This window comes from Apium graveolens, chromosome 7 (assembly GCF_009905375.1).
Source record: "Apium graveolens cultivar Ventura chromosome 7, ASM990537v1, whole genome shotgun sequence".
In the NCBI taxonomy this organism is placed as follows: Eukaryota; Viridiplantae; Streptophyta; class Magnoliopsida; order Apiales; family Apiaceae; genus Apium; species Apium graveolens.
This window is the reverse complement of record NC_133653.1, coordinates 11,740,764-11,768,013: the sequence shown is the minus strand read 5'-3', so window position 1 is coordinate 11,768,013 and position 27,250 is coordinate 11,740,764. Positions and strand designations below refer to the sequence as shown.

Below are 27,250 nucleotides of genomic sequence, written 5' to 3'. Positions count from 1 at the left end.
TTGTTAAAGTTAATTAAATACATCATTTACGAATTTATGATTTATAGTAAAGTCATTCTTTATTTAACAATAAAATTATCCAGTTTTCACGGATAGATAAATCTTAACTCTTCTTTCAACCATCTTTTCATGTTTTTACTAATTTTTTTAAATTTTTCTTCATATCCTCCAAAAAAAATTTCCCAACATTTATATAGACTTGTCAATACTACTTAAATAAATAAAATTACCAAAACATATTTTAAATAATCACTTAAAACTTAGCGGTTAAGATTAGGTGAGTTCCATCCACTACCCTGCACCTGCAAAGCAGAGGATAATACGCGTCACCCACTGACTACACACACCTAATAAATAAAAGCACCACCGAGGCTACTTGATATACACAAACAATCTATACATACACCTATACTTACAACATTACAGTCCATTGGAGGGAACCCGATCACTTAATTTAATCCAATTCTCCACACTTTGCTTCTTCAACAAGTTGCCTTGCTCATACCGATCTCACCTATACTTACAACTCACAATCTATACATACAATTGACATAATTTTAGAAATTACATAGTTTGTTTGTTTGGGTAGATTTCTGATGTGATTCTGTTAGCGATGTCGAAGATGAAACACTTGTTGCGTAAGCTTCATATTGGAGGCGGTGGTGGTGAGGAGTTCGCCGATCACCACCGCGTGGCGACGGTGAGTCCGACGGATCAACCGGCGGCGGAGACGACGTCGTTTGCGGCATTGACGGGAGGTGAATCGGCGGCGGATAAGTCGGTTGAGTTTAATTTCTTCGAGGAGGAATTTCAGATGCAGTTGGCGTTGGCGATCAGTGTTTCGGATCCTGAGACGAGAGAGGATGCGGAGACGGCGCAGATCAAGGTTGCGAAGCAGCGGAGCTTGGGGTTTTCGTGTTCCGAGAGTGTTGTTGAGTTTTTGTCGGTTCGGTATTGGGTAATTTGCTGAATTTGTGTTAGTTTACTGTTAGTTTTGGTTAATTGAAGTGTTTAGTTGCTGTGACTGTATTGTTTTGATGTATTTAGCAGTTACTTAAGTTGAAACTGTCAGTTTTTACTGTTAATTGATGTTAATTGAAGTGTTTGAGTGTCATTATTGTGTTGTTTTGAGCAGTTAATTAAGTTTGAACTGTTGGTTTTGTTATTAAATGAAGCATTTATTAATCATTTCTAACGATGTGTTGAACAGTTAATTAGGTTTAAGTTAAGTTTTGTCAATATTTGAATCTTGTGGTTCTCATTTCTATATTGATTGTGTGAAGGTTAAGGTTGTAGAATGAAATGTTTGGATTTCTGTTATTGTTTAGGTAAGTTAGTTTACTGTGTGGTGTGGTACTGGTACGGTCAACTAGAGGTACTTGTTTCTATCTGCGCTAATTAAGTTAGCAGTGGGTTAGTGGGGTTTGGATTATCGTAGATGTTGTTTCTTTTCATTCTTATATTTCCCTTGGGGTTTGAATATAGACTAATTAGCTGAATTGTTGTATGCAGAGTAATAATGTTATAAATTATGATGAGAAAGTGATGAATGGATTCTATGATGTTTATGGAGTTTCTTCAAACTCAACCACCCAAGGGAAAATGCCATCACTAGTGGAACTTGAAGCAATTCCTGTTTCAGATAGTGTTGATTATGAAGTTATTTTAGTGAATCGGGCGGTTGATATAGAGCTTCGGAAGCTTGAGGAGAAGGTTGTTGGATTATTGTTGGATTATCAGGCATTGGGAGCAGGGCAAGTTATGAACGGTTTGGTGCAGATTATTGCTGATATTGTTGTTGATAGAATGGGTGGTCCAGTCAGTAATGCAGATGAAATGTTAAAAAGATGGACTAGCAGGGGTTATGAATTGCGGAATTCCTTAAAGTCTGTTATTATTCCCATTGGCTGTCTTGATGTGGGACTTTCACGCCATAGGGCTCTGCTTTTTAAGGTTTGGGAATTTGGAGTTTCTCTTGCATGCATCTCTTATATCAGGCCTATGTTAGTGTAGTTTAAGACAAAGCTTTTCATCGAATAGGCATCATCACTGATTTTTTTTTGTTACCGCCCTTGGGTTTAAATCAAGAGCCCGATTATTAGTTGAATGAGATGAGCAATATTTTGTAAGACTTATCTTCACATTACAAAATACCATTATTAATATAATTTATAGGTATAGAGCATCTCCAAGAGGCTCTTTGGATAGGCTCTTAAATTAAATAAAGAGCATTGGTTAAAATGAAGCTCCAGGAGACTCTTGGTTAAAAACTATAGATCCTCTTTTCTCTCCTCATTTTTAAGAGCATCTAGTAGCTCTTGACTTTTATTTTATTACTAAAATATACATTCCCTCCAATTATTACAGAACGTTTTGGCATAGTGGAGTTAATTAATGAATAAAATATAAATAGAGAGCTAATATAGAGAGCATTATTGGAGTTTGGAATGATAACTTTCTAAGAGCCATATTGTCTATATTATTTTTAAGGTCTCTTGGAGATGCTCTTAGATACTATATGTTTACTTGGGTCACTATAAATTAGGTTAAGACTTTGTTTTCACTCATTTATAAAATCTGAACATGAATTCCATCCTTACTCAAGTATTTCGGTTTTACAGCAGAATTCCTCATCTCTTCTCTAAATACTTAAAATCTGGATTAAGTTTTAGTACATAGATTTTTAACTGAAGACCTGTTTTTTTAACTTTCCATTCTTTCTAGTTCAACCTAATAGTCATTACCCATCAATTTACTTTGTGTTAAAAGGGGTTTGCACAGGTGGGCCTTTGTGCACTATACAGGTGGGCTTTTGTACACTATAGTGGAGAATCAAAGAAAAAAATTATCATTAACAACTTTGAATACTAGAAATTTAAGGAGATACATTTATCGAAATATCGTTGGGCAAAATAATTATATGATTTACAATTGATTACTGATTTGAGTGATAACAAATTTTAGATCTCTCTCCAAGTATCATATAGCCATTGACTAATAATTGAGAGATAATTTGATTAGGTTTTTGTGCACATGTATGTTTTATCTGGAAGCATTCTTAATGGTTTTCTGTGTAGAATTGCTTATTTTGGAAGTTTTTTTTAATGGTCGGCAGGTACTTGCGGATAGGATCAACCTTCCGTGTATGCTGATTAAAGGTAGCTATTATACTGGCACTGATGATGGAGCTGTAAACTTGATCAAAATTGATGATGGAAGGTATTTATGTTACTTTTGAAAACTAATTCTGTTAAGTTCAATGTGTTATATTAAATGTATAGCTTTGTACTACTTTTTTGGATGTTCCAAGTTTAAGTTTTGTAATGAATCTCTAATTGGACATAACTTATGTCAACTTCTAAACAAAAGAGAAATATAATGTAGCAAAAGAGAAATATATCAGCAAGTAGCACTGGGTAAAGGTTAGCGTGTACCGTGAAAGGATTATTCGTGGTTGTTGGCATTCCTTGAAGTCTGTTTTCTTCTGTAAATTGTCAAATGGTGAACTGTTTGTTTGTGCGATACTTGTTAAATGCAGACAACTTGTCTTCTGCCACTTTTTTTAGATGCACTTTCATAAAAATTAGATTTTGGTCGGTGAATATTATTGGCATATACTCATCTACAGTTGACTATTGTAGAAGTTATATTCAAACAGCAGTAAAGTTTAAGAGAAACAATTTATGATGTTGTAGCTGATTGTTGGATTGTTGCAGCGAATACATTATAGATTTAATGGGCGCTCCAGGGACATTGATCCCAGCTGAGGTTCCCAGTTGTAATCTTCAAAATTTTGGCCTGGATACAAGGACTTATGCTGAAATATCTGAAAATGAACATTCAATTTTAGACAAAGTTACTGAAACAGCAAGCAGTCATGAAAGAGTTGTTGCAGATTCTAGTTCAAATTCAGTGGCAACATTATCTAAAGGTGTCCAGTCAAAAAAGGATGAGAAGAATGTTGGGGATAAAAACCAAATGGAGAGGTTTGAATATGACTTTGGAAAGCTTCTTCCAACACTATGCAAGTCAAATGAAGGTCTGTCAAGTGGCGGAGAGAAACCATCTGCTGCAAAAAAGTTGCAAGTTAATGATGTCTCCAAATATGTCATTAGTGCTGCAAAAAACCCTGATTTTGCCCAAAAACTTCATGCTGTGTTGTTGGAAAATGGTGCATCTCCTTCTTCAGATATGTTTTCTAATATAAATCCCCAGTATCAGGGTGAAGAAAACATGCTAGAAAAACATAATAATATATATGATGGGAATGCGGCGGATTGGGGTGCACAATATAATCAAAGATTCTTGCCTAACAATGAGCAGAGTCTTGTACCATTTACTGGAGTACAGTTCTTTGAAAATGTTTACTATGACTCTGACCAAAATCACGCGATCAAGAGGGCACAAACAGTACAGGAGGGACTGAACTTTCCTAGCACATTCGTTGCTAAAAATGAGCGCTCTGTACTTGATTACAATGAAACGGAGGCAAAGATTCCGATACATGATGCCACTGCAGTCGGCCCTTCTAAGCTAGTTGCAAAGATTCAAAATGTTGATCACATTAATGTATCTTCCTTTTCTCATATGTATAACCCTATCAATGGTCGGCCTGGAAATGCTCTTGTTGGTACTGATACCGTATGCTCCAAGGAAGGTACTGCAGATGTTTCCAGGAATACCGAAAAACAAGAGGACACCTGCATGCAATTGAGTACAACAGACAATACTGGTCATCATATTTCTTGCAATACTTACAATGGAAAGAATGCTCCAGTGCTGGTTGAGGTTGCAGAATGGGAAATATCATGGGAGGACCTGCAAGTTTTTGAACGCATTGGTATTGGTAAGATCTTACAGAAGTTTCTCCTACCGAAGATTAGATTTAGGTATAAAATTGATGTGTGTATAATTAGATAATACCTATATGTTTTACTTAGTTTCGGCATGCTAAAAGGTGGGAGATGTTTTTTTTAGATCTATTAATAGTATTATACTGCAAATTGTGTTGTTTTGGCATTTAACGTTTAAAATTTAGCTGAGTCCTTGTATGTTATACAGTATTGTATGTAGCCATAGAAAACTAGGTTTTATCTTGACTTTATCTCAAGCATCTAGATTTTCTGTGACGAGTCTGATGGCCAATGTACCGGTAGGTAATAATTAATGATGTATAATTACTCCCTCCATCCCAAAATGTGTTTCCCATTTTGACTTTTTGTACGCTTCATGGTAACCGATTGACTACTAATTTACGTCTAATTTATAAGATCAAACATAGTCATAAGTGATTTTGTTGGATTCGTATTTATGAGTACTTTAATACAATGAAGTTTTTATATTTAATACTAATACGAAATTAAAGATATTAACAATCAAAAGTGTGCATTGGCAAACGTGTCCAACACAAACAGGAAACGTTTTTAGGGACGGTGGGAGTAGTTAATTACAATAGTGAAAGAGGTTGTTGTAAGGATTGTAAAATGTATAAGCAAGAATAAGATATGGATTATAGAGGTAGGACAAAGGATTAGAACGATAGCTGTAAAGAGAATGGTCAACCCATCTTCAGCCTATATTTGTAAGTTACATGCTATAATATGAATCTACTGGTATAGAATGGAATGTAGCATTGTTATTGAAAATTTGACGCATGCCTAGGTGCAACTATTTCTTGATAATTGAATAAGAAAGGCTTGCTTATCTTTAAATAAATAAATGAATTAGTTAAAAGAAATTGAAAGCAACTGAACTGATCTAAGCTAAAATTATGAGGTAGGAAGTATCAGTTTTTTGTCCGCCTGTTAAATTAGCATAGTTCTACATATCAGATAACCTGTAATGCAGCAAGCTCTGTGTCATGGGCACTTTTAGGAGCTGATGTACCTGTAATGGTATCTATAACAAACAAAGATATTGGTGCGTAGCATTTATTTCTGGATGATAGTTTGTTGATATGAAGAATTAAAATGGGTTAAAAATTATAGATAAAACAGTGAGTTGGGTTAGTATTGTGACTATTGTCATTGGACAGACAAAAGATAATATTGTTCTCCCCTTCGTATGCTTTATCTTTATTATAATGACGTTTTGCTTAAGATGGCTCGAAAAGCAGAAGTGGCAAACCTGTTATCTTAATAGTAATTTATAACAATTATGAGACATCTATCAACTCTTCTTGTTGTATGAGACACTTGCGTCCTTGAGTCCAAAATCTGTAGGTTTCTATAATATATAAATAATTTGTTAATAATTATTTATAAAGCATATTTTATATATTATTATTTTTTGTTTAAATACTTGATACTATATATTAGTACTATTTTGGATCGTGTTGGGTTATCCATGTGTAATTCAGGTCGGGTTGGGTAATCTGACCCGTTACAATTTTGGGTCGGGTTATGACCCCAACCCGAACCTAACTTGATATCCGATATTCGATGTTGCCGCCGCTAATTGGCAACATGTAGAAATGGCTCTTTTTCTAATTCCTATTTTCTAATTTAAGAATCTTTTGGGATTTTAGTATATTTTACAGTTTCCAGTGATTGCTACCAGAATGATTTGTGTTGATTTGATGTGATTTTTCAAGTGCAGCAGTTCCCATACCCTTCCCTTTGTCTAATTATGCAATAAATAGTTACTGTTAAAGGTTTCTTGCAAACGAATAATTCCTGGGTCTATTTAATTAGATTTTTGAATTTAATGTCTATGACAATGACTTCGGCAGTTTATTTGAATAGTCTTTATCATTTTGCATGTGTTGGCAGGTTCTTATGGTGAGGTTTTTCGTGCGGAATGGAACAGCACCGTAAGTTCAAATCCTTTTTTTCTGGTCAAGTTCTAATCCTGATTAGATGTTGTATTTATAATACATATTTATCTGTATGAATTTCAAGTGCTCATTATCCAACATGTTTATAGGAACCATAAAAAATTGATGGAAAAAAAACATAGGGTACTACTCCACTAATAGCCAAAATTAGGCTAGAAACTAGAAACTAGAAACCTGTGTCGATCACTAACTACATACTAACAGTCACTAAATATAGAACTGATTTAGCCAAAAAAAAATTTAATTTGTATACCGATTATTTTGTGGCGATCACTAAATTACAGGCGGTCGCTAAATTACATACTATACTATCAATCATTAAATGAGCTGGGTAACAGTTACAGATTTATAAATATATTAGTTAACAGTCGCTAATCATAACTGTAGCAATCACTTTCACTGGTTTCTAGTTTCTATTATAATATTGGTTTATATTTGAGCAGTATATTAGATTTCTTCACAGAAGCTGATGTATGCATGCGTGCATGCTAACATTCCTGACATTATAAGTCTTTGCAGAAGCTAATTGAACACAAAATTATATTTTTTGGCTTGTTTGTAATATATCGTTAATTCTCAGATTAGATGATAAACTGTGAATAATAGAAAAAGGGATCATAGTAGAGAGGAGAGAAAGAGAAAGGCAGAGAACTGAAATGTCAAGGGAGGCAACATATAGAAAAGATGAAACTTGGTGGCTACTCTTTCAACTGTAACAAGTACTTTATGATGTTATCTTGATGACCTAAGCATGCTTATGCCCTCATTACTGTTGATATTTAACACGCCCCCCACTCGAAATCCCATCTTGGATGAAAGATCTATCTTGGGATTGAAGAGTGGAACACTAGGAGCCCTTAAGCATAACCTTAGCATTCAACCAGACCCATCTTAGGATAAAAGACGCATCTTAGGATTGATCCATCTTGGGATGGACTCATCTTGGATTTAACGATCCATCTTGAGATTGACCCATCTTGAAATTGACCTATCTTGGGATTATTATATGAGAATTTTGGGTATTACCGGGACTTGACTTCGCGACCGCGCAATACATTTTAGGCTATGTCAAACAATCATAAAAAGGTGTTGCAATCAGCACTACGGTGGATGGCCACCAATCAGTCCTTGAACTGATAAATTTTCAGAGTTACTGGACTCCTTTAATTACTCTTTATCTGAACAGAGGAGGTGCTATACTGGATGGATGCGCATCTGTCATTTCATGCACTGAGAGTAGCTTGAACACTAGGTTTGGTAGACTGTATCCCTTGAGATCGTCCGCAAACTAGTCTTTCTGCTTCTAAGAGAATGAAAGTAAGATATAGCAGTGAACTGTGTGTATGTATCTGTATACACTACTTCTGCTGCTTTGTCGTCATGGCAGTGAACTGTGTGTATGTATCTGTCTACATACACTACTTCTGCTGCTTTGTCATTTGTGGAGCAGTGAATGTGTGTATGTGTATACACTACTTCTGCTGCTTTCATTCATGAATGAACCTGTCTTGACAAGGTGAAATCAGTGAGAATAGACAACAGAGGTATTAATGGTCTCTCTTGAGAGACACCAACCAGCTTTGTCTGATTGAGATCTGTCGGAATCTGGCAGAAAAAGGCTCCACGCATCAACGCATGGATCTTGTAGTCAGACATACAGGTGGCATGTGACAGAGCGTGTGGTGGTGTTTACAAGCTGGATTTCAACCAGTGAGTCGCCCCTCGAAGCTCTACACTGGAAATTATTCAGTCTTGGTTTGGATCATGTCTCATGGGAATATTGTTTAAAATTATAAGTCTGGTTTGGGGCAGCTTGTGTTTTCCTTGAAAAATCACAAGCTTCAACTGAAAATCTCCTCCTCTCTACTCCCGCTCTGATACCATCTCAGATTAGATGAGAAACTAAGAATAATAGAAAAGGGATCATAGTAGAGAGGAGAGAAAGAGAAAGGCAGAGAACTGAAATGTGTTTATATTATTATGTCTACTGCAATATTACAAGAGAGGCAAGAGCCTCAGTATATAGAAAAGATGAAACTTGGTGGCTACTCTTTCTACTGTAACAAGTACTTTATGATGTTATCTTGATGACCTAAGAATGCTTATGCCATCATTACTGTTGATATTTAACATTAATTTAGTTAGATTGATCTCATTATAATTTGTGCCGGCAAAATCGGTATAGCACTGCAGGTGAACGCTGCCATGGCATTCTAGAAAGATCTATAATTTCTTTATGTTCATGACATAATTGACTTGATCTTCTAATGGTCAGTTGTCAATGTGTATTTCTGGCAAGACACTGTATCTCATTTTAATTACTTTGGTGTATCCTGACAGGAAGTTGCTGTGAAGAGATTCATGAACCAGGATATCTCAGGGGATGCACTTGATCAATTCAAATGCGAAGTAAGTTTTATATTCATCTTGCGTTTTGATTGATGAGCACCGATTACATATGCATTTTTATTAACCGTTTATGTTTTGCTTATTTCAGGTAGAAATTATGTTGAGACTGAGACATCCTAATGTTGTTCTCTTCATGGGAGCAGTTACTCGTCCCCCAAATCTGTCTATCCTTACTGAGTTTTTACCAAGGTTCATCTCTTTTTCCTATTTATACTATAAAATCAATTCTAGTACTTGTAACACACACATACGGAGAAAAGGCTAATGAAATGAGGCTTCTAGTGGATCTATTCCCATAATAAAATATACATTAAATCATAGCGCATAATTTTCTTAATGTACTAAACTTGCTTGATCACCTCTGTACTCTGTTCTGAACCATGATCCTGATTTCTGAGAGCTATTTAGTACTTAGCAGTTCTTTTACTTGCTGACCGAGTTACCTCATAATGCTTTGGAATGATCACAACTGATAATGTTTCATCATGTGGTAATTTGTAAAAAAAAATCATGTAGATTAATAGTGGATTGTGTGCAGGGGAAGTTTGTTTAAGCTGCTGCATCGTCCAAACATCCAACTTGATGAGAAGAGGCGATTGCGAATGGCTCTTGATGTGGTATGAATTAAGATACAATGCTTGCATTTGATTTCTTCAACTCGTTTCACTTACTCTTATCTCATTAATCTTCTTTATATTTTGCAGGCTAAGGGAATGAATTACTTGCATACAAGCAATCCTATGATTGTGCATCGAGATCTGAAAACTCTTAATCTCCTTGTTGATAAGAACTGGGTTGTTAAGGTTGGTTTAACACGGGCCTTCAAGCCCTCTTATCTTACAAAGCAAATCCCTCTGTTCTTGCATGAAGAACGCAAGATTTTATGATATTCTGCTCAAACTTACAGTTAAATGTTAATATTCACAGGTTTGTGATTTTGGCATGTCACGGTTGTTGCACCACACATTTTTGTCTTCTACGTCTACTGCTGGGACGGTAAGGCTTGTGATCCTAAAAGTGTTAGCTATCAGTTGATTAAATTTATGCTCTCTCTATAATGCTGTCATCTATTTTGTGTCCATTCCCCCAATTCTGTGCTCCGTGCACCCCAGCGAGGGTGGGAGCAAGTCTCAGGGGGTGAAGCTAAACTTTTGTTTCATTCTTAGACGATTACATGTACTGAATAGACTGTTTATGCAGCCTGAATGGATGGCTCCTGAAGTTTTAAGAAATGAATTATCCAATGAGAAGTAAGTTCATGCTCTGTATAGCTACTAGATTTTCCAAGGGAATTAGTAAAAAATTTAGACAATTATCTTTGTCAAACTTGCTGACAGAAACCATCCAATTCGGTTTGCAGGTGTGATGTATACAGCTTTGGGGTGATATTATGGGAGTTGGCAACTTTGCGTGTACCATGGAATGAGATGAATTCTATGCAGGTTGTTGGAGCTGTTGGATTTCAACATAGACATCTTGACGTACCAGAATGGGTTGATCCCTTGGTGACAGAGCTAATACTTGAGTGTTGGAATCCGTAAGTTTATAAACTTGCTTCCTGTTCTGGTCTTCCAGTGTTAGATAATGATGTTCTGTTTCAATTCCTGATATATCCTTGACATAAAGTTTCCATATAACTTATTTTAAACATCAATCTTTGTATATTGCCATGATAAACTTTTTCTTTTACAGTGATGCGCAATTGCGGCCTTCATTTGGACAGATTATTGCCCGTCTTAGATGTCTTCAGCATCTGGTGGTTGCTGAGAAAAGAAAGACCAGTAAAATCAGCAATAGAAATGAGAGGAAGAATGCTGTTGTATGATATAACATTGCAGCTTTCTGGGCTCAAAAAGTAAACCAGAAAGAAATTTAGGAGTAGAAGCCGTGTAGATGAGAAGTAACATAAGAGGAAACTGGATAGGGAAGTGTTAGTTTCACATAACATGGGGACTGAACACAGCCGATTCAGAAGTGTCATCCTCCAGATCAGTTGCTGTGCAAGACTGCTGAGGGGAGGACTTTTGCTGTAAATTAGCCATTGTAATATTTATGTAATAAATGTCACAGAAGATGTCCAAAAGAAAAAAAATCAAAAGAAACAGTAAACTAAAACAACAGGAAAAAGAAAAAAGAAAAAAAATGTTTTCCTTCTAACTTTTTACCCTCTTCAGCTTTTGTAAGTGCGTATTGTAAGAATGGTTCGCTAGTTGTAAGAGGAGAAGATTACGGTTCTGTTAGGAGTCCGTGGAGGTAATCAAGGAAGTAATTGTGGCTTCCTTTGAATTGTTGTAAACGATGATCATTGCAATTGTGGTGTAAGTTACAAAGTGAAGAAAAAAAGAGATGCAAATTGAACTGCAGATTATTTGCCTTGCATGCCTTTTTGCGTCTCTCTTTCTCGTTGAATGCCTTATCTTCATGTTTGCAACAAACGAAACGGTTGGTTTATTGAAAAAGTTTAGAACCAATACAAATGGATGGTTAGTCATATTGAGTATCATAATATAAAAAAAAGAACGAGGGAAATTACTACAGATACCAAAATGTTTATCAAATACCCTTGTTAACGAGAGTTTTCGGCATGCATTTTAAGGTATACAAATTTTTTTTCTATAATTTTTTGTTCTGAATAAAGTTAAATGTTTAATTTTTTTTAAAAAAAATTACAAAGATATACTTCACATATGCGACATTCTCTCATAAATGTAAATAAAATGAGGGAGTAATGTTTATCAAATTACACCTCTTAGAATCTAATCGGTTATATAACAATGGATTTACGTGTATTTATGCTGAAATCAGTTATAAAAAAAGTGTTGAATCATTAATTTTAAACTAGCATCCAGATTTTTTTTATACATGTAATTATAATGTTTGTAGATCAACTCCAACAATATCCTTATACAGGTTCTTAGAGTCAAATTTTGAAGAAATTAAAATAAAATTTCAATCCAACAAGCTTCATGTCCTCTTCTATAACATTAAGAGTTTCCAATTCTTCGTCACTTTTAGGAGTGAATATTCCCTCAGCTATTATTATATTATATTTTTCTTACCCGTTATTTTATATTTAATAAATGAATATAAACAGGATAGTAAGTGTACGTTTAAAACGAAACGATTAAACCTAATCTGTAGAATGCTGTTAACATTTTTACAAATAAAAAACTACAAATTAACATATATGTTGAATACAGAGTTGATCAATTCGAATCCCACGGTAGGATAATTTATGATTATGCCTCATGAGTCAGAGTCTATCGCTTAAATGCGGTTTACCCAGGTTATTGCGTGAGTCCGTAGGGTTTACCCGGTGCACACCCGAATGATAACTGTTGCGGGTTATTTATGACAAAAAAAATCTTGAATTTTATTTAAATAAACTATATGTACTGTTCTATATTATTATTGAGTTCACTACTAACTTACAATTAACTTACTCAATTTAAAAAGATAAAAAATGCATAACTGAAGTCAGAATGATTTGCAATCATAATATACAATAACGTAAAATTTACATTATTGTTAATATTAAAGTTGATTTTAATGAAAAATATTAGTTATTGAAATTCAACGTATGTATGTATGGAAAAATGTTAGTTTTTTTTTATTTACACTACTGTTAACAAAATAAGATTAAGTTACATGTATGCGTGTGCGTTAGCATGTAAATTATTGTATGTTACTCTGAGTAAATTATGATGGTTTCAATTATTTATATGTCAAATATCTGATTTATGTACATGTATAATCATTATTAACATTTAGTGAGATAATTGATTACTTAAATAACATGCATTTATAATTATTCAAAAATTAAAATTATGTAATAAATAAATTGCTATAATTTATATATGATATTCACATTATCATTAACAAACAATCCATATCTATTTTTTATGCAGTCGGGTATCAATCATGGTTGTAACATAAAAATGAATTATATATTTTTAAGACTTATTATTGATATTCATGATTTTTTTCAAGAATGTTAAAGAAAACTTGTATTTATATCGTTATTTAAACTATTTTTAAGTTTATTTAATTACGACTCTAATATTTCTTCATATAATAATTTGATAACATTTTATACTATTCTTCTAAAATTAAAAATTTTCAGTTTGATAAAATTTTGTAAATATCAGTTGAACTGATTAATTCTTTCAAATTATTGAATAATATATTTTTTTTCCTTAAATAATATAAAATGCATTGAATCAAATGCTACAATATAGTATATATATAACTTTTATTTGAACAATTCAAAATAATTGTACAATATTATCTTGATCAATGAATATTGCTGATCTAAAAGATTTTTTTTTAAAAGTTAGTTTTTTTAAAGTGAAAAATGAAAAATAAATTGATTTAATATATCATCGTAGTTTTAACAAATCTAGTGAAATCTCATTTCAAATTTCAAATATTCTTAAAATCGAGACAAATGCCAAAAATAATAATGCGTTATCAGGGAAGTTAGTAATTTTAATATAAATAATCAATTGACTCGATCTTATAAAGACCTCAAACACATTAATTTATATTAACATAAGATATTAAAAAAATTCGCATTATTGGTAAGATATTCTCGCCGAGCTTGCAATTTGAATTTACTAAATGCAGAATGTGACGATATTTTTCGGTCGGGTCATGTAGTCAAATTTCGAGTATTTTTTTAATAATGGGCCAAGTTCTAAAATGTATTGACTCATTATAATTCGAACCTATCTAAATATGTAATACCAATATAGATTATTAATATATAAGCGAATTTATTTTCATTATTTTTTAAAAAATTATATATGTACATTTTAATTACTTTTTATACTAAAAAATATGTTAAAAATATATGAGATATATTTTCAGACTTAAAAGTGATTAATAAATAAGATAATAATTCATGTATGTACTATGCCTAATTTTATAACTGAAATTCAATTCTTTAAAATTAAATATATAAATATTCAACTAACTATCATTTTTTTGCGAAATTCAAGTAAGTATTTAAATAAAATATTCATTTAACACACTTACATATTATGTGTATGATTAAAAGTACATGTGACAATATGGTATAGTGTTAAGAGGTTGTATAATTAAATGAAATAACTTGAGTTCGATTTTCACAAAATAAATCTTTTATATAAATATTAAAAATAAGGGTAATTTAGTATTTTCAATGAGACTTTTTAATCTCATAAAATTATACCTTTTTTCTTCTATTATATATAGAAGAGATTATTTTATAACATTTTTTGATAGGCAACTTGTACTTTTAAGCATCACGGAAGGATGAGAAGATATTAAGTTAAATATACAAAATTTAGTTATTTGTTATCAAGAAGAGGAGAACCACTAGTATTGGTTAATTATAGATCATTATCATGTAATATGAATTTGCACAGTTTAAGCTTCCTTTTCTGGGTGGTTAGCTAACTTAGCATCTAGATAATGATCGTTGCAAAGGTTGATATAAACTATAGAAATGGAGTATATGGTTTGGGGTTATATGGGAATGGGACCTTAAAATTTAGATTAAATTTAGATCTTTTGCATTTTATCTTGTAATGCACACATTCTATTTAAAAAGCATTTTAGTAGGGTACATAATAGTATAATAGTTACAAGTTACTCCCCCACTTCAAGTGTGGTTTTGACTTTCCAAACGTAATTTAAACTATATAAAATTATTTTCACTTATTATTTTAAAGAAAATATAACATTTAAACTTTTATTTGAGAAATAAAATTAAAAAATAATATATTTTGATCACCTTTTTTTTCTCATACGAAAATGACACCTAAAAAGGAAGAAGAGGGACTATAAACTTTGTTAAAAAATTAAATATATTTGGACCCAATTCCACAACATACAAATTTATATACAATGTTACTTTAATAATCTATAGTCATGCCTGTAAAAATCGGAAATGAGAATTTATCGGCAGAAATATTGATTAGGGATTAATCGATAAATCGAGAATTAATCCAAGTGATTAATTAGCACAATAATCGATTATATAATTTATTAAATTTAATATTGAATTATATATATGCATGAAATAATAAAATAAGCCAAAATTTAATAAACATAAAACTCCCAAGTACATTATACAACACAAACATGAGCCACTAAACATTGCAGTTAACCTTATTTTGATTAATTCGTCGATTAATCGTCATAATCGGCGATTTTTATAATTATGGCTATAACTTATTAATTTAACTATTCAAAATGATAAAAAAATAATAGGTAATGTGACCTTTCAATTTGAAATTTGAAAGTTTCTATATCAGTTCTCGAAAGTTACCAAATAATGATATGTCAAATAGTTAGTATTTTTTCATTTCAAAATTGAACCAGCATGTATTGTAAAGGGTGGGGCCCATGAGTATACTGTATACCCCTTTACATGTACACACATACGGCACAGAGGTTCATGCACCTTCTGCTGTCTAGTTCTAGCCATCTAATTTCTGTATCTGGCCCAACCAAGATATCAACACTGAAGGCTTAACAAAATCTAACTTTTAAGACATTAACTCTCTTAAACTAAACATAACTCAATTAATACAGTGCATGCATTTCTGATTTCTCTCCCCTTATTTAATTAATTTAATTTAATTACCCTTGCTTTTCTTTACCCACCTCTTTATTTATTATTGCCTTCAACATCCTCATCCATTTTCTACTCCTCTGCATCACTTCTTCTCACTGGTATGCATCACTTTTGTACATCTTTTTTTATTCAAGTTGTGTGTGTGTTTGTGTGTGTTTTAGTTGCTTAGATCTCTAGCTTTGATTAAATCTTTATATGTGAACTGGGTATTGTGTGAATATGTTTTATGTCAACCCTGCAGTTTTTAAAGATTAAAGATTGCTTTTTTGGGTATGTTTGCTAAAATTGTGAAAGAAATTTATACAAGATGACCCTTTGTGTTACTTTACTTTTTTACTGTTCTTGATTTGTACTTGGCCTCTTGCGAATCTAGTGGATGTGATTTATTTTCTTGCTTTTTGATTAGATTATAATTTTGGGTTTTTTTTAATGATTCTTGATATGGGATTTGGTGACTAGATAGTCTAGATTTGGTTGCTCAGTTATGAAAGATTGAAATTGCATTGATAATTTCCCTGAATTACTTTTTTGGTTAAGAAATAAGAAGACAAGTAAAGTTTATAGCTTTTGGACTAGGTTTGTAGTTGCATTAGTTAAGTATGTAGGGGGAATGGGGGATGCTTAGACTTCTGTTGGATGAGGTTTGCAGATTGTTTCTTTGTGATGCCACAAAACTAGAGGTGGCTTACTGGCTTGGGTACCATGGTTATTGTTATGTAATTATGCTGCATTTTCCCTACTGGGAGTCGAAACATCTATCGGTTACCAGTAGTGAGGGATATCTACTAGGGCTAAGCCTTGGTTAAAAAAAGTTTATGTTGTAGTCTATTGGGGCATCTGGTCACACTTGCACACCAATGCACGGTGAATATGTTATCATATACAACTCCTTAGCAATGAGTGAAGGAAAATTATGTGATTATAGTCAAAATGGACAGCATTTGTTTTTATTTACAATATCATATATCTCATCTTGTGGTTATGATCATACTTTAGTATTCTGATTTATGGAATTTTTAGTAGCTGAATATGATTGATGACCTGGATGCTTTTTCTTATAATTATTATGTATATTATTTTTGGATGCTAATGGGATGGGAAATCAGAGTTTTGCTGAAATCTATCATTTTATAGAACAAAAGTTGGTTTGTGCATAGTTAGTGGGGAAAGAAAACAAGTCGGCATGTATTGTGCACCTAAATTATAATGGCAGATAATGTTATCTGAATTGAACATGTTTTGTAACGCAAAATTGGGCACTTCCTTTTGTCTTCAGGGAGACTTTTTATGATGGACCTAAAACCTACTTTTGGCATTGGAGATGAAAGTTCAGTACTTGCAGTTCGTCACGAATTCTGGCCAGTTGACGAAATTAATCCGAAGAATGCCAAGTTCCCTTGTTGTTTAGTATGGACTCCTCTGCCAGTAGTTTCATGGTTGGCACCATTTATTGGACATGTTGGCATATGCAAGGAAGATGGATCTATCATAGATTTTTCTGGATCAAACCTTCTTAATGTTGATGACTTTGCATACGGTGCTGTAGCAAGATATATTCAACTTGACAGAGAGAAGGTAGGCTTTGATGATCTTAGCCCGGATAATTCGCCATTTGTTTATTGTGTGCAACACCTCTCTCCCTAGCTACTATCTAGTCTATCTTAGTGTATGCTTTGGGTCAGCAGTAGATACTGCACGTATAGCATAATCACTGTATTTTCTTATATGCGCCATTTTGTTTGTTTGTTTGAAATATAGCTGACAAATAATTTGTTTTTATTTTCGATTTAGTGCTGCTTCCCTCCAAATCTTGCTGCTCATACATGCAAGCATCGTTACAACCACACACAATACGGAAGTACAATGACTTGGGACGATGCCATTCAAACAAGTGTTCGCCAGTTTGAGCACAAATCTTATAACCTCTTCACGTGTAATTGCTATTCATTTGTTGCCACTTGTCTAAATCGGCTTTGTTACGATGATTCATTAAGTTGGAACATGATTAATGTAGCGGCTCTCATATTGTGTAAGGGGCAGTGGGTAGACACTTTATCGGTCGCAAGATCATTCTTCCCCGTTTTATTGATGCTTTGCCTGGGGATTAGTGTGGTTGGATGGCCTTTCTTGATAGGGCTGATATCATTCTCTGTACTCCTTATGTGTTGGTTTGTTTTGGGTACTTATTATGTTAAAAGTCTCTTTGAATGCTAGAATCTTGATTTGTTAATGCTTAAACTGATGGAAACAGAAATATTGATCATAGTAAGAGCATTCTCATGGCAGACCACTGGTTACATAAGACTTTATTGATGAAAGTTAACACTTCTTTAGTCATGTTGATTACTGAACTGGCTTGATATCTGTTCATGCATTTATACAGTTCTTTTGCCATGTTAATTGCTTAAATTGACTTTGTATCTGTTCGTTAATGAGCTTTCTTCTTTCTGAGATTGTGTAATTCGAATCACACTATCCGTGGCTGATTCGTCTGAAACCATTTTACTAGTCAAGTTCAAACAAGAGTTTTTGGTATTACCCTAATTTTTTGGTTTAAACAAATATGAAAACACCGAGGCCTGAATAATCACTGTCCTCTAATGCAACTTTTATAGTATAAGAAAACAGGGCAAACAACTATCTTGACGATACAAGAAATTGGTAAAACATGAAACTTTATTTAAGCACTGTCAAATTCTGTCAAATTCAAGTAGAGTATATAAAAACAACAATACAATTTTGGCCAACATTATTGCATCACTATTATACAGGGATTATAAACAAACAAAATTCCTGCATTCTGTCGCAGTCACTGAATATTGCTTATTGCTTATCATGCGATTTTCAACTTCAAACAAACAACAAGAGAAAATGAGATGTTTGTTTACAATTGCACAAAAGCTACATAAGGTTTATTAGGAGGTGAAAGAACTATAAGGCCATCCAGGTGGTCAGCATCCTGACTGCAATATAGTTCCAAATATCCCATGTTGAAGAAATGATGCAATGCGTCCTTGTTGTAGATGTTCCACTACAAGTTTTATTAACTGTCCAGACTTGCAACTTGTGATCAAATTAAATGCTGGCAAGTTGATCACAGAATGGTTACTTCTTTCCTGATTATACAGTTGAGACACGTTCTATTTTTTTCCAGTACTTCCGGTGAATATCTCCTCAGGCCCCATATTTTGGGGCCTTCCAAAGCTTGAATGCAACTTCATGTAGAAATCTATCCGCAGGGACTGTGAGGTTTCCACAATGCTGCATAAAGGAAGAAAACTAAATTGTCTAAATTGGAACAAGTAAAACAGACAACCACCACTCGCAAGGAAACTCGAAAGAGCAGATTGAATTTAGATACCTAATGATTTCAGAATGTTCTATCAGATACACGATTTGAAAGTGCAAGATCTACATCAGGTGGTTAAACTAACATGAATATTAAGATAAACTCTTAATGGTCAAAAGATAGATATGCAACAAGTTTTGCTGAACTAGAGCAACTGGGTGAAAAAAGATATCTATTGGACGCAGCAGAATTTAAAAAAAAAATACAAAAATAATCAGTAAAGAAATATGCTATGTTACTAGAGGAAGATGTGTTCGAAATTTTCATGCCTGGCCTCATCTCAAACTGGTCAGAGATCTGATAATAATTGAATTCGTACCTCTTTGAGTTCTTGAAAAAAGAAATTCTTTACAGTGTCCTTGCGAGTAACACCACTCTGCCATTGAGCCATTAATAATGGACAATGAGGCCTGCAAAAGAAGGAACAAACAAGAGTGAAAATAGGATTACTTCATTGCAACTAAATTGGTTGAAGAAGTAAGTTCCCAACTTACCTAACATCTGTACGAAGATCCATTCCTTTTAAACTATAACTCTGACGAGGGAAAAGTGATGAAAACTTAGAGTTGGAACTTTGATTAGTCACTGAAACAGATAGATTAGGATCATCCTGCGAGATATCCCCGTAGCCCAATACAAGAGACAAGTGCAAACGAGAGCCTATGTCAGATCCAAGTGGGGCTATTTGCATTAGTCCACCAAGCAAAGAATTTAGAAATTCGATGTCTTTTTGACCGAACATCTCCTTGTAAGTTCCAATGTGAAGAAAAACCAAGTCGAATGGACTAGCGTCTAAAACCTTTCCTTCTTGAAATCCAAGCAACTTCAGCAATTCTGAAGCTAAGACATCATGGGATGGCTGGGTAGATGCTTTATTTTTATCAATTAAATCTTGCAACTGCAACACCGATAGCCCATATTTGCCTCCAAAGGATTTCAGACTTGTACTGTCCGTAAGCATAGCTGCTCTCATTCCCATAAACCTGAAGCAAAGCAATTTTTTTTATTGTTGAATCACAAATAGCATATAAATAGATTCCAATTCTAAACGCATAAAAACCACAGCAGTTGAACCTATCAGATATGCTCTTCACGGAGGACAAATTTTCAGATGTTACATCATTCGTGGTACCTTCCCCACTCTGCAAATGAGTTAAAAAGCCAACATGTCAAAATGAAGAATAAAGGCCATTATAAATGAATGCAAGATGAAATTGTCATTAAAGTATATAAGAATCTCACCATATCCATGCAAGTGTCACCTACATCAAGCAGCTGGGCAAACTCTCTCATTACTCTTGCATCCTCGCTCTCTGCAATTTTTTTATATGTAACTTGGATATAATAGATGATATATGTAAGTGTTAACATTTATTGCAATGGATAGATGCCTGGAGGGACAAAGCATTCTCCAGTTCAAATCAATCACCTTCACAAAAACTAAAGGTGCTTTTAAACCCGTGAGACAATCTACTTGAGTTAAAAATTATGAGCTTTTAAGGTTGGAAGATGATACAAAATTCGTATCTCTTTGGTTAAAAGGAATGAATGTAATTTAAGCTATTATATGCATGTATATTCTCCTTCACCCTCTCCAGACCCTTAACAAATTCATCATGTAAAACATAAACACTGACTTTTAATACAGACCCTGCTTATCCTTCTCTTCCACTCTAAATTTTCTTCATATGTTCCATTATTTTCCCTCCACTCCGCACAATTAAATGGAGCAACCAAACAATACAATTAAGGAAGAAATAGAATTATGAAGGGTATTCATAAGACCTCGATTAATATGAGTGATGAAAAGAAGCCAATGACAATGGTGAACAAGACTACATAATTAATCTGTAATTATGTCTCTAATAGAATATAGATCACAATTATACATGACAACATAGAAACAACCTTTTTTTATATGTCCTTAACTGCTATTACAAGCACTACCGCAGTTCCTTGGCTCAACCCAAACAGCTACAAGCTTAACATTTCGACACTAAAACCACCATAAATGCAAGTCTACAAAGACGGAACTAAACCTTTTACAATGTCAAATTAAACACAACAATTAGCAGGAAGTAGTAATCAATCTAAAGGCCATTTTGAATTACACACAACATTAAACATCAAATCTAAAGCAATACATAAGCCTCGCATCAATCGAAACATATCACATTTCACATAATTCATCAACATTCACACAAACATCAACTGACAAACACCACACAATTCATGATCACAAATCAATTTCAAGTCTAAACAAAATCAAGATACAATTTTTATCCCTTTTCAATACTCGAAAAACAAGAAACAAATCATGGGTGTAACAAGACTGAATCCACTATCATTAATTACAAATTCAAGATTATATACACAACTTAAAATGATAAGAGAATGAATAAACCTGAAGAAGGGGAGTGCGGGAGAGATAAGAAGCCACAGCAAGATAAAGAAGCAAGCTTGTGGATATGGGTATGGGTCGGGTCAACTAAACGGGCCAGCCCATCTCCGTAAATCACCAGCCCTCTGCTTGCCTTGTCTGCCATTTTCTAGTTTCGAATTTTTAATTCACTATCAGCAGCAACGAGTAGAGTTTCTTCTTGTACTGCTTTGCAATTTAAGTTGGCGTAGCTTTTTGTTTTTTTTCAATATTTATAAGCTGTTTTTTGGATTGTTTTAAAAACTAATTGCATTTTGATCTCTAAATTCTGGTCTATTCTCTTCTTTTTTTTAAAAACTAATTGTCAGCCTCGGATCGAACTCAATTAGAATAGTTTGAACTCGAACTTTCGAGTTCAAGTTCGAACTCGACCGATACTTTAATTTTAAGTTCGAAATTCGGTTCATAAAAAGTTCGGTAAGCTCGAGTTCGTCTCGAAAACTCAAATTAATTTCACTAATTATTAACAAAAACTCGAAATACAATCGGTTCGCCTCGAGTTCGATTCGATAAAAAATAAATAATCTATAAAAAAATTTAAATACTTATATAAGAATATATTTACAATAAAAAAATTAAAGATAATAGAGGCTCGATAAGACTCGCGAATGCTACGAGTTTGAGTAAATTTGAAGCCCATGCTCCGTTTGGTAAAAAATTTGAAATGTTCGAGTTTGAGCTCTGATCGATTATTTTCGAGTCGAATTCGAATTCTTTATTAGCCGAGCTCGAATAGCGCACAAATAGTTTAGCTCGCTTACGGTCCAACATTCTAAGATGTTAATATTAATTCGAGCTTTCAGATGTGAAAAATGGTTTATGAAAATATCATGTCATAAAAATGATGAAAATTGTTATAGTTTGGCAGAAAGAAGACCAATATAAGAGCAGTTTTAGGTATTTTAAAAAATTCTATTTTTTTTACGAGTCGCGTGGATAACGAGCGATAAATTTTGATTTGTGCGTGAATAACTGAATATCTATACTATTATATTAAAGACGAAACAATAAAAATTTGGTTGTTGGTGGTTGCTGGTCATTGATCCCTCAATCCAGAGCCTTCAGATCAAATCGACGAGAACCGTTAGATTTATTCTTAAGAATTAGTATTATTTAAGAGCAATAAGGTTCGAATCCTGCCATCAATATATTAAAATTATAAAAAAAATTAGTATTATTTAAGAGGTATAAGGTTCTAATCCTACCAACAACATATTAAAATTAGAATTTACAATATATAATGATAAAAATAACCGTGTGAAGCACAGGTTATATACTAGTATATATATACATATGAAGACCCATATTATTATCAGAAATATTTTCAAATATGTATTAGTATTTGCGATTTTTTTAGAATAATAACATTTTCTAAAATCTAATTAACAGTAAAAACAAAAAACAGAGATATGTTAAAATATTTGAATAAATATAAAGTGATTGTCAAAACGTATCGAGGAAGTCTCTCAAATCTTGCAGAGGAAGACTCACACAGCTTCTTAAGAAATAAACTTAATCAGAAAGACTTGTAAAACTTATCGAGAAAGACTTGCAATACTTAGTGAAGAAGATTTGAATAACTTACTTAGTAAGACTTGTAAACCAACTGCTATAAATAGCTCATTTAGCTAATGAAATGAGATACAACTTTCTCTCCATATCATCTATTCTCCTATACTTCCTCTACATTAAACATGACTAATATTTCCAGTCAAGGTTTATAACACGTTATCAGCACGAGTCCCTGTCAACTGAAACTTTATTCTCGAAAGAGCTACAACTTATTCTGACCCACGAGTCTCTGCCAACTGAAACTTTATTCTCGAAAGAGCTACGACTTATTCTGACTCACGAATCTCTATCAACTAAAACTATTTCATAAAAGAGGTATGATTTCTTTTATTCATTTTATTCTAATTATTATTACATATTTATTTATGTTACTGATTGAAATCTATAAAGATGACTATGCCGTCAAATAATACTATAAAGATGGCTCTGTCGTCAAGTAATACTATTATAAAGATGGCGTTGCCGTCAAGTAATAATCAAAAATTTTTGGGCCGGCTATGCCATCGTAACTTTTGTATAAAGTTATTATTTCAACCCGCCTGTTTAAATATTATGTGACATATTATATCTTATTTAAAATCTATTCAGAATGGTGAATCTTGCAAAATTAGAGTTTGTTGCCTTGGATGTATCATGGGTCCTTGATGCGGAATTACACCTTAGTGCTAATGGCCTAAAAGATACTATTGACCCGAAAAAAATCCCAATTGTTGAACAAAATGCAAAAGCAATTATCTTTCTTAGGCATCACATCCACGAAGATCTAAAATCTGAATACCTCACTATCAAAAATCCACTCACCCTTTGGAATATTCTCAAGGATAGATTTGATCACCAGAAACTTGTTCACTTGCCATCTGCCCGATATGACTGGATTAATTTGATGTTACAGGATTTCAAATCTGTAGCTGAATATAATTCTGCTCTTTTCAAGATAAACTCAAAATTAATTTTATGTGGTGAAAATATTACTGATGCTGAAATGATTGAAAAGACCCTCTCAACCTTTCACCCCAACACTATGATCCTGGCTCAACAATATAAGGAGCGGAATTTTCAGAAATATGGCGAGCTGATATCTCTCCTTCTTGTAGCTGAAAAGAATAATGAGTTGCTACTGAAAAATCATTAGATACGTCCCACAGGTTCTGCCCAGTTACCTGAAGTACATAACACGTCATTCCTGAAGAATGAATGTGGGAAAGGGCATAGAGGAGGACGGGGTTATGGACGAAACCGTGGACGTGGAAATTTCCGTGGTCGGTTTCGCAATCAATATCATTCTGGCCACCTGAAGTGGCAACATGATGGTTACAACTCTGGCCACCAGAAATGGCAACGTGAAGTGCCAAATAAAAGAAAGGCACCCCAAGAAGGAGAGAACTGAGACATATGTCATAGGTGCGGATCTGAGGGGCACTGACAACGTACTTGTCGCACACCCAAACATCTTGTTGATCTCTACGAGTCATCCAAAAGGAATAATGGAAAGATAGTAAAAACCAACTTCGCTAATTATAATCTAGTTAATGAACCAGTCAATAAGGCCTTAAATGAAATAGACACTGGTGCTAATCTTTATTATGGTTTAGACGACTAGACTTCATATGTATTGTCTTACTTTACTTATTTCCTTTGTGTTTTACTTATTTCCATTATGTACTCATTTTATGTACTTGTTTCATGTTGTTGTTCTATGTACTCGGTGTATTTTTAATAAAGATATTTTTCGTTTATATATGTATAGAGATGGAAGATATATGCATTGTTGACTGCACAACCACACACACTATTTTACAGAGTCAGAAATACTTCTCACAGTTGACTAAAACCAACTCACATGTCTGGACGGTATCGGGTATATCAAATATAATAGAAGGTTTTGGGAAAGCTAGTTTTCTTCTACTGTTAGATATATTTGATAATGTCATGGCTAATATGTTTTATGTTTAGATTTCAGATCTTATTTGAACAGAACAAATCAGTACTTAACTGATCAGTACTTATACTGGAAGTCAGAACTTAAGGGATATCAGTACTTATGTTATCAGGAGATAGATATCAGAACTTAAGTGCTGAAGGACGATCAGATAAGGACAGTAGCTGATTAAAGTTAAGAAGATCAAGATAAACATAAGAAGAGATATGCATGAAGAAGGAATTCCGTGAAGAATGGAATACTTGGAATAGAAGATATCTGATTGATATATTTTAGGAAGCAGAATTATATTCCATATCAATTAGCGATTATCTTGTAACTGTGTAGTATATAAACACAGACATAGGGTTTACACTATAAGTGTTATCATTATCGAGAATATTATTTATTATAACCCTAGCAGCTCTCGTGATATTTTGTTCATCACTGAGAGATAACAGTTCCAGATTGTAACAGAGTTTATTGTTTAAATAAAGTTTGTTTTCTGTTACATAAGTTTTTGAAGTTTGATTTGATTGTAATAAACACTGTATTCACCCCCTCTACAGTGAAAGTGTGACCTAACAAGTGGTATCAGAGCTATCTGTTAACACACATACAGTTAAAGATCCAAACACAATCATGTCTGACACAGAAACTCCAACTAAGCCTACCAAAACTGAGGAATCATCAAAGACATCAACTCAGAGTCGATATGAGACTATCAGAGTTCCCATATTGAGACCATCTGAATATCCCATATGGAAGGTAAGGATGACCATGTTTCTGGAAGCAACAGATCCAGAATACCTTGATAGAATCAAGGAAGGGCCTCACAAACCTACCAAGCTCGCTGTTGTAGTTGCAGGTGAAGCAGCAATGACCGTACCAAAGGAAAAGAATGATTACACTGCTGAAGATATAGCATCTATTGCTAAGGATGCCAAGGTACGTCACTTATTGCATAGTGCCATTGATAATGTAATGTCAAACAGGGTAATCAACTGCAAGACTGCTAAGGAGATATGGGATGCACTGGAGACAAGGTGTCAAGGAACTGAAACAGTTAAGAAGAACAGGAAGACAATACTCACTCAAGAGTATGAACACTTTGACTCTAGGACTAATGAGTCATTGACTGATGTATATGATAGATTTGTCAAACTCTTGAATGGCTTGTCATTAGTAAATAAGGAGTATGATCTTGAAGATACAAACCTCAAATTCCTGTTAGCTCTTCCTGAATGTTGGGATTTGAAGGCAACAACAATAAGAGACAACTACAATCTTGATGAAACAACTCTTGATGAAATCTATGGAATGCTCAAGACTCATGAACTTGAGATGGAACAAAGAAGCAAGAGGAAAGGAGGAAAGTCAAGGACAGTTGCTCTCAAGGTTGAAGAGGAATCCCCCAAACCACCTTCCTCAAAGAAAGATAAGGGTAAAGCTCTTATCATAAAATCTGATACTGAGTCATCAAGTTCTGAGAGTGATGATGACTCAGATTCTGAAAGCTTGCCTGAAACTGATGCTGATGAGGAGATGATGAAGCTGTGTGCTCTTATGGTGAAAGGAATCACAAAGATTGCATACAGGAAGTTCAGGAAGGGAAAGAAGTTTTCCAGGAAAGGCATAAGTTCTGATAAGAAGAATTTCAGAAGATCTGAAGGAAGAGGAGGAAAGTCTGACAGAGGAGATTACGCTAATGTTAAATGTTATAATTGTGGTGAGAAAGGCCACATATCTCCTGATTGCAAGAAGACCAAGAATGACAAAGGCAAAGCTCTTGTCACAAAGCAGAAAAGCTGGACAGACACCTCAGACTCTGAAAGTGAGGAGAACTATGCATTGATGGCAAATGCTGATAAATCAAGTTCTGAGAGCAGTTCTGAAGCTGCTGAAACAAAGGTACCTCAGACTACTTATGCTTTTCATACTGATGATATTAATGAGTTGAGAAGATATCTTAAAACCATGTTTGTTAGTTATAGAGATCAAACTTTAACATGTGAAATATTAACTTCTGAAAATCTTGCTTTTAGGAAAAGAAATGATTTCTTAGAAAAAGAGTTAGTCATGTTTCATCAAACTCAGCAGGATAG

At 33.7% G+C, this 27,250-nt stretch overlaps 3 protein-coding genes across 4 annotated transcripts; 2 read left to right on the top strand and 1 right to left on the bottom strand.

Annotated features, from left to right (window-relative positions):
• The first annotated feature begins 377 nt into the window (after window positions 1–377).
• On the top strand, window positions 378–11,623 carry LOC141672907 (putative serine/threonine-protein kinase SIS8). The gene is made up of 13 exons (XM_074479606.1): window positions 378–958; window positions 1,513–1,953; window positions 3,116–3,219; window positions 3,717–4,846; window positions 6,771–6,811; window positions 9,176–9,244; window positions 9,333–9,433; window positions 9,783–9,861; window positions 9,949–10,047; window positions 10,172–10,240; window positions 10,445–10,494; window positions 10,605–10,781; window positions 10,937–11,623. Exons 1-13 carry the CDS (start codon window positions 614–616, stop codon window positions 11,067–11,069), a joined length of 2,838 nt encoding a protein of 945 aa, XP_074335707.1. The 5' UTR covers window positions 378–613; the 3' UTR covers window positions 11,070–11,623.
• Window positions 11,624–15,698: 4,075 nt separating this feature from the next.
• Window positions 15,699–18,230, top strand: LOC141675255 (protein REVERSION-TO-ETHYLENE SENSITIVITY1). Of its 2 annotated transcripts, none has more exons than XM_074481967.1 (3): window positions 15,699–15,964; window positions 17,143–17,441; window positions 17,658–18,230. In XM_074481967.1, the coding sequence occupies exons 2-3, from the start codon at window positions 17,154–17,156 to the stop codon at window positions 18,078–18,080; spliced, it is 711 nt and encodes a 236-aa protein (XP_074338068.1). In that variant the 5' UTR covers window positions 15,699–15,964; window positions 17,143–17,153; the 3' UTR covers window positions 18,081–18,230. The 2 variants fall into 2 exon arrangements, with proteins under 2 accessions (XP_074338068.1, XP_074338069.1); XM_074481968.1 differs by lacking the exon at window positions 15,699–15,964 and adding an exon at window positions 16,004–16,136.
• A 356-nt stretch (window positions 18,231–18,586) lies between these two features.
• Window positions 18,587–21,870, bottom strand: LOC141672772 (uncharacterized). The gene is made up of 6 exons (XM_074479434.1): window positions 21,620–21,870; window positions 20,458–20,528; window positions 20,290–20,357; window positions 19,710–20,198; window positions 19,535–19,625; window positions 18,587–19,127 (listed from the first exon to the last, which is right to left on the bottom strand). Exons 1-6 carry the CDS (start codon window positions 21,759–21,761, stop codon window positions 19,041–19,043), a joined length of 948 nt encoding a protein of 315 aa, XP_074335535.1. The 5' UTR covers window positions 21,762–21,870; the 3' UTR covers window positions 18,587–19,040.
• Between the last annotated feature and the right edge of the window lie 5,380 nt (window positions 21,871–27,250).